Raw genomic sequence first — 11,625 nt, 5'->3', positions numbered from 1 at the left:
TCCCTGGGCTCTGCAGCAAAAACATGTCTGGTGTTTGTGTTCACTGCTGGGTGTGTGTTCAATACTCACTGCTGTGTGTGTGTGTGCACTTGGATGGGTGAAATGCAGATCTGTCAGCGGCTATAATAGTAAACATAAGTCTCCATAAACTCCTGGCATCTGAGTCACTATAGACACGGTGGTGTAACTTTATTTATGAAGGAAATGTTTCCAAATAAATTCATATACCAGTATGTGCAAGTCATTTTACACCAGACTGCTTTGCACAAGAGGATCAGTAAAACACAGGATTTGCACAGAAGATGATGCATCAAAAGATGCATCGATACGACTGTTCATGATCCAATTTTAAATATATTTTGTGATGTTTGCAGATTGTGTTTCTGAATGTGTTAGCATGTTGCTAATGCAGTGTTTCCCAACCCTGTTCCTGGAGGCACACCAACACTGCACATTTTGCATGTTTCCTTTAATGAGTAGGTGATAATGCTGATGATCAGCCTTTAGGTTGATAATTCCTACTAATGAGCTGATGACTTGAATCAGGTGTGTTTGATTAGAGAGACATGCAAAATGTGCAGTGTTGGTATGCCTCCAGGAACAGGGTTGGGAAACAATTTTTTCAATTCAATTCTCATTTATTTGTATAGCGCTTTTCACGATACATATCATTTCAAAGCAGCTTTACAGAGAATGCATGTCAACATTACAATTTAAAGAATGTAGTTAGCAAATAATGTAATAATTTAGGCAATTAATTTACAATCACTGTTAGCAGTTTAACTGAAGGTAGAAGAAATGAGCTCCTGGAAAAATGAATTACATATTAACAATAATTAGGATATAGAAATTGGGCAATGTGCATGTTGATTTAGTCAATTTAGATGCTGTTTTTTTTTTTTATGCGAAAGCCAAACTACTTTATTTGGCCTTCCAAAAGTGGACACAATTAGAAAACAGTGGTTAAGCTTTATTTACAACACTGTTCTAGAACAGCACAACCCAAATATTTGACTGTGTGCTGCACATTTTTCGGAGGACTGGGAGAGTACAAGGCCTCAAAGGCTGATTCTAAAAAGTGGGGCAATTCCATCCAAGTAGATCGATCAGCTTGGACATCTGCATTTTCCAGATCAGATCTGGGCTCGAATTGATAAGGTAGTACAGACATGATCACCTGTCAATATTGCTTTGGGAGCTGATGTTCCAAATATGGTAAGAGGCATGACATTTTCATCACCCACTTGAGGTATTCAGGCCAATCACAATGCACTGGATCGCTGGCCAATCAGAGCACACCGGGCTTTTCAGAACAATGAGCTTTGTAAAAATTGACGCGTTTCAGTAAAGGTGGGGCATAGAGGAACAACAATAATGTACAGTATGTGTAAAATAATGACTTGTTTTAACCTAAAACTGTGTAATATTTTTTTCTAGGGTACATTTATAAAAGTTACTTAAATGTCCTAAATGTACTAAGGCCTAATCCTGCCTTAGTCTAAGCCCTGTCTTTGAAACTGGGCCTATGAGTTTTTGCACATAATGATATAGAAGAAATCAATGGGTCACCATTGTGCTGAAGAGTAGATCCTGTGTTTCAGTCAGTTGTAAGATCAACAGTTCCTCAGATACTTTGATCTCCTGAGATATGGACAGCCCAAACACATACAGCCATTTGTCTCCACACCCCACAGAGTGAAGTTGCGGGAATGCTTCTTTCCATCCTGTCCTTCCTTCACATTTGCTCCTTCTCCCCCACTTCCTTCCCTTTACACATTCTTCCCATCACTCAGTTCACTTAAAAAGGTTATAACAAATTATAATGTTCTGTCAATGCAAATGAATTAACAGTCATGTTTGGTATCGTTTGAAATGTCTCGGTGCAACTGGTACAATGGTCTCATCTACATGAAAGTAAACCAAAGGTATTAAAGGTTTTAAGAGTTTAGGGATACTTTGGTTGCAACCATCCCTTTCCCAGGGTCTTTCATCCAAATTACCTCCTGTTCCACAGCAAGGTGCGAACCCCCGAGGTCTGTGACCCTAGTCAATGCAAATTCTGATTGTGAGTTCATGCCCCACATTGGGGGTTGGTCTGAGTATTTAAGGAAATTTTGCAAAAGGCTCGGGGCGACTCTGTATTCAGATGAAGCCCACATTGCTGAGTATCCAGGACACTCAGCAATGTGTATTTTTCATGTCAGGTATGCATCTTACTCTATTTCTGAGCATTTGATGTTTTGTATTGATTTCTTTGAATTATGTAATTGGCATGATACATTTACCTGACTAATAAATTGTCACATTTGATTTTATTCTGACTTACTCTGAAATTATTGACTTCAGTAGATTACGATGTATCCATTGTTACCGCAAATCTGCGTCAGGTTAGTAACGGACTAAAGTCCAGTTGAGTGGAGCATAGGGCACACTAACTGTGATTTTAGAGCTCAGACTAACGCTTGGCACTAGTTCAAGTGTACTTAGACTGTAAAGGCTAAAAAGGGAATTCCGTTTAGGGCAACAAATGTTGATCGACCAACCTAAATAGGGTGAGCCTTACCTCTGTTTATTGTAACGTTACTCTAGCTAAGTGTACATGGTAAAACCATGGCATAACCAAACCAAAGCTATTATAAGAGAAGTAATATTGGTCGACTTCCCTGTAAATAGTGGTTATGACCTCTGACTAGAGTTAGTGTTACTTTAATTCAAGTGTATACAGATCTAAGGGGACTACACAAATACTTTTAGAGAAAGCAAGCATGAGAGCGGCACTCTATTAGTATAGTCAATTACCTCTGTCTAGTGACCAAGACTGACGAGTTTGTGATCGTGGGCCCGCATATTAATGAATGGCCAGTGCGAGGACCCTGTGCGACACTGAGAACCGAATGAACGAGTACAATAAGAGTAAAGAGTTAAATAGAATATTCAAATGTAAAGCTAAATTATTATACAAATGACCAATAATCAATTGACATTCTAAACTAAATTCAAGGTCATAATAACATGGAGTCAGATAAAAGACTATTTGGAATTAAACTACTTTGCCACACTGAAAAGACCGAAAGCGCAAGAAACCTTCCCCGTCCTGTGGAAAACCGCCGTTGGGCCGATTACACAGTGATGAGCTGAGAAACACTGATGTTATGTTGCTTTATTTAAAGGCTGCAGTAACTGTGTAGTTACTGATGCTGTGCGAATCTCGTAGGTAATTCCAGTTGCACATGCGTGTTTGCTGGTGTTCAGCTTTAAACATATCAGGATCAAATATGACACAGTACAGTACTCATTTTCAGTAAAACAATGAAATTATGAGAAGAATAAAGATGATTTCTCTTGGTTCTTAAAATGTTTATGAATACATATTACATTAGTTGAAATGAACTCATTTGTGTTGTGGTGTTGATAGAGCACTTGAGTCAACACAGCTGTAAACCACAGTTGTTATTGTGTCTCTGTCCTCTGGATTACAGGGAAGTCCAGTGTCTTTGATCTACAGTCACAGGAAACAAGAGTTAGTTAGTTCTGTCAGGACAACTATCGTCAAATATGATTGATAATTGCATAGAGTTTGGATTGGCGGTATGATTCTGTTCTGGGCAAGAACTCCCTGTGGATTCATGCAAAGAGCAGGAAGAGCAGCAATAACCCCCCTTAGGGTAAACAGAACAAAACTAACATATGCAGATATCATTAATGTCAATAATTTAACATCTACATGAAATTCAAGAATTAGTCTGATTCAGGAATCAGAAGGCCAAATCCTGACTGACGAGAGGAGGAGCTGGGGATGGAGGAGGGTAATTTTGGAAATGCGATAGCTGCTGATAATACTGAAGAGCTTATATATGGATGCCATGATAGGCGTCGTATTCCTATAGGTAGACGTCGGTCACCTGAGAGTCAGCTGATGCGAGCTTGACTGACATGACCTGACAGAACTGGCGCTACGCTTGATTTAACAGACTCTTCAAAGATCTCAATCTATTTTTCAGGTTCACAGGGCTAAACACATGGATATGATCATTCACACACCAGCTACTGGAGATTCATACCAAAGTACTGAAAATCCTGTTTCAACATCATTACAGAGTCAAGCAAGAAATAAAACTCTGAATAACTTCATGAAACAAACGGTCCACTAATGATCACAATCAGTTTCTGATCACTCACCTGTTCATAAAACACTGGATTAAACGACAGCAGACCTGTGAAATACATCAACATGACAGTCTTACTCAGGTTACTGCTTCAACTCTTTATAATTTCATTCAGATACTCATACATGTCATCATCCCAAACTCAATTAGTAGGTGATCTTCAGTGTTTTGTTGTATGCTCAAAATGCTGAAACATAAGAGAAAATGACTTATATAGTGTCAAATATTACCTTTAGACTTTTTATTTCGTACAGTCACTATAATCACTGGAACTGCTATCAGGAGTAAAACCAAAGCCTCCACAATGATGATAATCACAACTGAAGCTGAAAAACACAAGAGGAAACACTGTCTAAAATACAGTAAAAAAAAGAAAGTGAATATTGAAAAATCCAATAAAATTAACATTAATTTTAATCACTTTCTTACTAAATTATTGATACCATTATTAAAATGACAACGAGCCACCACTGATCAGACTCAAGTATTTCGAAGAGCCATGTAGATGATTTACAGAATGCTTTTCCCTTCAGGATGTTGCACCTGGTCAACCAGCATTATCACTTTACCAGCAAATCATTTCAACTTTACTGTTCTAAATTGTCATTAATCAATTTTCAGGATTATTATGTGACATGCTGAGGGATATATTAATGTTAAAGGACTCACCAGACTGGACTGGAGCATCTGTTTGTTCTTGATTTCCCATTGTTGTCCACATACAGACGATATGTGAAGAATCAAAATGACATTGATTAATTGACATTATGTACATTTAGTATGCAGTTCGTTGCTAACTGTTTCTCACCTGAAACATGAAGCTGAATCTCTGTGAAAAGGGGAGTGTAGATAGGGTTGTTGGGGTGAACTCCACAGTAATACACCCCGGCATCACTTCTACTCACATCTGTAATATTCACAGTGAAGACATGTTCCTGTTCGTTTACATTCAGAGAAAACCTCCCACTGCTGACTGAATCTCCATATGCTGTAATAATAGACTCTAATGATCCATTCTGAACTTTGTACAATAGCCTGGGATGTTCTTTATATTTCTCTGGATATTTGCAGCGGATGACAGCTGTAGTTAATATATAAGCAGTCTGATCCTCTGATCTCCCACAACACGGCTCTGGAAACAAGAGAATTTTAATTTAAAATGTGTAACAAATCCTGTTGCCAAACATAAATGTTAAATCTAAAGGTGTGACAGAGGAAATTAGTAATATTTTAAATAAATATTCATTCTTACCTTGTTCCACATTAAAATTCATCTCCTGAATCGTTGCACTGCCGGCTTTACATCTGTACGTTCCTCTGTCGTTTACGGTCAGGTTTCTAATGAACACACTAATTAAGCCCACAGATGTATCATCAGTCATAGAGAATCTCTCTTCTGGGATCCATAAATCATTCTTTACTTCTGTCATGGTTGTACATTCACTGCCAGACACTTTGCAAAAGCTTTTTGCACTTTCTCTAGTTTTCTCATTTTCAGGTTTATATACACAGTTGATGATGACACTTCCTCCTGCAATGCTAGGCACGCCGTCAGCAGCATCACCCATGTGACCTGTCAATCAAAATCCACTTCCTCTTTTAAATGCCGTAAGATCTCATACTAACAAAAAATTACATATTCACAAATAAAGACAGGCATAATACATAATATCACAATGCTTTTGATTTAATCAGTTGAGTAAATAGTTACAGGCTGTGAAATTAAAAGAAAGTCTGACCTTTAATCAGGCAGATAGTGAAGAAGAGGAAGGTCTTCATAATCCCAAATGATAAAACTGTGAACTTGTTGCCGTAAATCCTCTTGTATTGTGTTTAGCAGTCAGAAACACTGTCAATTCTTCTGTCGCGTCTGTTTTTATCTTGTGCTCTGAAAGAGATTTTTATAAATCAAACAGCTTTGCCTCTTCCCTTTTCCTCCTTGCTAAACTCGTGTGATGAAATACAGTCCTGCTGACACTGACACACAGGAAGTTAAACCATCTTTCTGCTCTTTAGTCTTGTGTGCAGGTTTAAAGCTTCTGCCACACAAATGAGCACACATTTACAGTCATGTACAGCGATCAGGTGAAGTGAATAACTCTGATCATCTCTTCATCACGGCTCCTGTTAGTGTGTGCATGTATTAGGAAGCAAATGAACATTTTGTCCTTAAACTTGATGTGTTAGAAAACCGTGTGGTCCAATCCAACAGATGAGCTACTGTAGCTCAAATTGCTCAAGAAGTTAATGCTGGTTCTGATGGAAAGGTGTCAGAATACACAGTGCATCAGTTTGTTGCATATGGAGCTGCATAGCCGCAGAATCCCATTTTCTTTTACATCACATGATGGCCAGGTGAATCTATTGACTTGGCCTCCAAATTCCCCAGATCTCAATCCAATCGAGCATCTGTGGGATGTGTTGAACAAACAGTTTACCGGACCTAAAGGATCTGCTGCTAACATCTTGGTGCAGACACCACAGCACACCTTCAGGGTCTAGAGGAGTCCATGCCTCGACGGGTCAGGGCAGCAAACGGTGGACCAACACAATATTAGGAAGGTGCTCATAATGTTATGCCTGATCGGTAGAGATGAGCCGGATACTCGGCTGAAACGAGTATTCGGTACGGATAAAGCACTTCTGCCGAGTACGAGTATTATACAAGTAATACGAGTCAATATCTGTGCTCGGATTGAATGAAAATCATCATTGGGTAGCTGATTGTGTCAGCGTTCTGTGATAGGCTAGTCACAGCACCCCTCCACTACACACATACAGATGTATTGTGTTGCTGTGTCTCGCTCTGCTCACTCACAGTCACACACAGAACAGCTCTCTGTCTCTCCCTCAGTCACTCGGGTTCGCGGGTCTTTTCCGTTAATGTTTAGGGTTTCTTCAGCTTTTTACTTCGGGTTGTAACGTTAATAATACGTACTTACTAACCAGTAGAGTTCTGGTAAACGTGGGTTTGTTCAGACGTGGTGCTTGCTTGGTAGAATGCGACTCGCATTGCGTATCTGCCTGTCTGAGATTTTTTTTCTTTTTTAAACCTTCAGCTTTCTCTAACCAGTAACCAGACCATAGGCGCCGATCCCGTGTAAAAACACGTCGAGCACCCACGGAAAAATACGAGATATTTTCCATTGATTTTAACCAATAGAAAATCAATTGTAGCTTTCAGACACGATCTTCACCCTTTTAATAGATTATTTAAGGCCGTTTCTATGGCGATATTTTAATGGCAAACGTCGAGAGTGCATCCAAGTGATGCGCGCGAGCACAAATGGCTCTGCTCTCAATCAGATACATGCGCGCGCTCCAACTCAAACTTTCCTTGCACCAGATATAAGCGAGAGCATGACTCGCGACAACGCTCGTGAAAAGAATGTGCTTTTGGGTCGAAATTGTCATATTGCTGCACGGATATAATGCAAATAAAACATCAAGCTGACGTTGATTTGAGTTAAATAAGAAGCGAACTAGCTAGTTATTAATTAACTTCTTTAAACTTTATGAAGAAAAACGATATGATGGTAGATTCGAATGGGGAAGTGGGCCACTGGGCACCCACCGGCAGAAACATAAATCAGCGCCTATGAACCAGACACTGAGTGTCTGACACGTTTTTGCTGTATTTCATAAAAAACATAAAGGTAGTAAGCTAGTGTTATAAATATTACAAATTAATTATTAAGCTACACACACATGCACTCACACACACACACCTGGTGTGAAAATAAAATAAAAAATACCCCCCCCCCAAAAAAAAAATAAAAAAAATCACACTGACCATAAAAAAATTAAAAGTTAAAAAAGAAAGTTATGTTGTTCATTACATTTTACTTCATAATTGCACTGCATTGTTTTGTTTTCATTGTTGCAAAACTTGTTCTGTAATATAGTTCGTTTGCTATCGTGATCAAAACCATTGATCTGAAGCTCAATCCTGATGCTGTCCTGTAAATATTTTTATAATCAGCAATAAATATAACAATTTCTGATCAACCCATATCAATTGCATGCTTAAAATAACATACCGGTTAAAGCCCCGCCCATTTCAAGACAAGCCTCGCCCACTTCCGGGTTAGGTCCCACCCACTCCGAGTACAGATACAGATAATTCATATGGTTAACAGATACAGATACAGATAATGCTGTACTCGCTCATCCCTACTGATCAGTGTATATAATCTGAAAAGCAGAAAAACACTGATGCTTGCATCCGAATGAGGCTTGAAATCAGTCTTCATAGTCCCCCACCCCCCAATAATTTGTTACCTAATAAATAACTGTCAAAACTGAAGATTGTTCAAAACTGCATGTTTAATGTTTAAACAGCAGAGGGCAGCAAACTCAAACAGAATAAGACAAACAGAGTATATAAACAAAATAATTAGTAGTCAAACACTGATTAGTTAAAGGTAATTCTGCAGGTTAGTGTTACTGTAAGATGATCACTTTGAATATAAAACACCTGATCAATGATAAACAGAGAGCTGTATATAACACAAATATAACTTAACAGTTGCTGTAAGAAAAATTCATAACGAAAATACATCTGTAAGTGGTTAATTTTTCCTCCTGCATTCTGCTCTTAGGCAGTTGTGGTCTAATGGTTAGAGAGTCTGACTTGTAATCCAAAGTTTGCAGGTTCGAGTCTCAGTAATGGCAGGAAATGTTAGGGAGTGAATGAACTCATTCTCATTACCCACAAGTGAGGTGCCCTTGAGCAAGACACTGAATCCCCAATCACTCCCTGGGCTCTGCAGCAAAAACATGTCTGGTGTGTGTGTTCAATACTCACTGCTGTGTGTGTGCACTTGGATGGGTGAAATGCAGATCTTTCAACGGCTATAATAGTAATCATAAGTCTCCATAAACTCCTGGCATCTGAGTCACTATAGACATGGTGTTACGGGATACAGGAGATGAACACAGTAGTAACAGGTATTGGAAGTTTTATTGACCACAGTAGAGCTTGCAACAACAGACAGGTGAGTGAACTGATGATATATGGATATAAGCAGATGATATGAGGAATAGTTACTGTCCTTTCTTTTGCAGGTTGAGATACGTTGGAGCTTAGAGATCGCTGGAGTTATCTGGAGCTGGCTGACACACACCCACACAGCAGACGAGGCACACGAAGGGAAGGAGAGACGCTGGAGACAGGTGAGTATACGAAGAGGAGTCCTTAAGGTAAGCATCACATGGAGTATATGCGAACGAGACCGGACATAGAGTGCTGTGTGCGTGTGTGCTTTGTAGTGCTGTTGGTGAGTGAGGTGATGAGGTGCAGGTGGCGGTGATTAGTACTCAGGAGACTGTGAGCTTTGTGGTTGGGTGACGTAGGAACCTGACGTGTCTGTGAGAGTACCCCCCCTCCACGGCCCGCTCCAGAGGGCCGAGGACCCCGACGCCGTGGTGGTCGTCCTCTTCCCCGCGGTGCCGGTCTCTCAGGGTGACTGTCGTGGAACGTCTGGAGTAGGCTGGGATCCAGAATGTCGTTTTTTGGGACCCAGGAGCGTTCTTCGGGGCCGTATCCTTCCCAGTCCACTAAGTATTCCAGCTGACCACCACGACGTCGGGAGTCCAAAATCTCATGAACCTCATACGCAGCTCCGTCCTCCAGGATGAGTGAAGGGGGGGCTCGGCGGGAGCCACGTCAGGTCCTGTGGGAAGAACAGAAGGGTGGTGAGCTTTCAGTAGTGACACGTGGAAAGTGGGGTGTATACGATACCCTTGTGGAAGTCGGAGTTGATAGGTGACTGGGTTGACCTGCTTGATGATGGGGAATGGGCCAATGAACCTGGGACTCAGCTTTCTGCAGGGCAGACGCAGTCTGATATCCCGAGTGGACAGCCAAACCAACTGACCAGGCTGGAAGACGGGAGTGTTGGAGCGTCGGAGGTCGGCTGTCATCCTGCGTCTGCGCAGGGCTCGTTGCAGTTGATGGTGTCCCAGACCCTCTCGCTCTCTCGGAACCAGTAATCCACTGCTGGTACGTTGGAGGGTTCCCCATCCCAGGGGAACAGTGGGGGTTGGTAGCCGAGTACGCATTGGAACGGTGTGAGCCCAGTAGTTGACTGACGGAGAGAGTTTTGGGCGTACTCGGCCCAACCCAGGAACTGGTTCCAAGAGTCCTGGTGGTCATGACAGAAGGTACGGAGGAAGCAGCCAATCTCCTGTACTTTCCTTTCCGTCTGCCCGTTCGACTGCGGGTGATATCCGGAAGTCAGGCTGACGGCCACACCTAGGAGGGAGTAGAACGATTTCCACACTCTGGATATGAACTGAGGTCCTCGGTCAGAGACAATGTCTTCTGGTATTCCGAAATATCTGAAGACTTGGTTAAAGAGTATTTCGGCGGTCTCCATGGCAGTGGGTAATCCTGGGAGAGGAATTAGGCGGCAGGACTTTGAGAAATGATCCACAACGACTAGGATGGTGGTATTTCCTTCTGAGACAGGGAGATCAGTGATGAAATCCACTCCTAGGTGTGACCAAGGGCGATCTGGAACGGGCAGCGGAAGGAGTTTCCCAGATGGCAGATGACGAGGACTTTTGGAGATGGCATACTCCCAACAGCCCTGCACGTACCTTCTGACATCCGAAGCCATTCCTGGCCACCAGAAGCGTTCTTTTAGCAACAAGAGGGTCTCATTGACCCCCGGGTGACCAGTGCCAAGTGACGTGTGAGCTGAGTGAATCGTGGGAGTGCGTCGTGTCCGTGGGATGTAGAGCAAGCCGGTGGACAGCCTGGCGGAGGGTTCGTGGAGGCATTGGAGGAGGGGATGGTCTCTTCTGACCAGGTAATAGGAATCACGATGAGAGAGCTCAGAATGATGGGTTCGGGTTCTTCGGTCTTTTCGTCTGGAGCATGAAGACGGGAGAGGGCGTCTGCTTTGACGTTCTTTGTACCTGGGCGATAGGAGATGGTGTAATTAAATCGGGAGAAGAACATGGCCCAACGAGCTTGTCTTGGGTTTAATCTCTTAGCAGACCGAAGATATTCAAGGTTTTTATGATCTGTCAGCACCAGGAACGCATGTTTGGCTCCCTCCAGCCAATGCCTCCACTCTTCCAAGGCAAGCTTAACTGCTAGAAGTTCCCTGTCACCGATGGAGTAGTTGACTTCCGCCGGGCTGAGCTTGCGGGAGAAGAAGGCGCATGGATGGAGTCTACTTGGCGTCCCCTGCTGCTGTGACAACACCGCTCCCACTCCCGTAGTCGAGGCATCCACTTCGACGATGAACTGTTTCTCGGGGTCTGGATGGACGAGTAAGGGAGCGGTGGTGAAGGCTTCTTTTAGACGATTGAAGGCGTTGGTGGCTGCTGGGTTCCAGGACAGAGACTTGGGCTTATTACGGAGTAGGCTGGTGAGTGGATGGGCAATAGAACTGTAATCCTTGATGAACCGTCTGTAGAAGTTGGAGAATCCGAGAAAGCGCTGTAG

The 11,625-nt window shown here is 42.1% G+C and overlaps 1 protein-coding gene across 1 annotated transcript; it reads right to left on the bottom strand.

The window, feature by feature from the left end:
- Positions 1-3,076: 3,076 nt before the first annotated feature.
- LOC137032617 (polymeric immunoglobulin receptor-like) lies at positions 3,077-6,126 on the bottom strand. The gene is made up of 7 exons (XM_067404452.1): positions 5,906-6,126; positions 5,419-5,739; positions 4,975-5,298; positions 4,836-4,862; positions 4,397-4,492; positions 4,180-4,214; positions 3,077-3,499 (listed from the first exon to the last, which is right to left on the bottom strand). The coding sequence occupies exons 1-7, from the start codon at positions 5,943-5,945 to the stop codon at positions 3,392-3,394; spliced, it is 951 nt and encodes a 316-aa protein (XP_067260553.1). The 5' UTR covers positions 5,946-6,126; the 3' UTR covers positions 3,077-3,391.
- Positions 6,127-11,625: the final 5,499 nt, after the last annotated feature.

The sequence above is a fragment of the Chanodichthys erythropterus genome, chromosome 12 (genome assembly GCF_024489055.1).
Source record: "Chanodichthys erythropterus isolate Z2021 chromosome 12, ASM2448905v1, whole genome shotgun sequence".
Taxonomy (NCBI): Eukaryota; Metazoa; Chordata; class Actinopteri; order Cypriniformes; family Xenocyprididae; genus Chanodichthys; species Chanodichthys erythropterus.
The sequence above is the reverse complement of the archived record's forward strand: the minus strand, read 5'-3'. Positions and strand labels throughout refer to the sequence as shown.

Excerpts from the sequence above, each read along its gene's own strand:
- LOC137032617 (XM_067404452.1), bottom strand. The coding sequence starts at position 5,945 with ATGAAGACCTTCCTCTTCTTCACTATCTGCCTGATTAAAG. Across the intron at positions 5,299-5,418 it reads GAATTTTAATGTGGAACAAG|AGCCGTGTTGTGGGAGATCA; the intron begins GTAAGAATGAAT and ends TCTTGTTTCCAG. Across the intron at positions 4,215-4,396 it reads ACGAAATAAAAAGTCTAAAG|GTCTGCTGTCGTTTAATCCA; the intron begins GTAATATTTGAC and ends TGTATTTCACAG.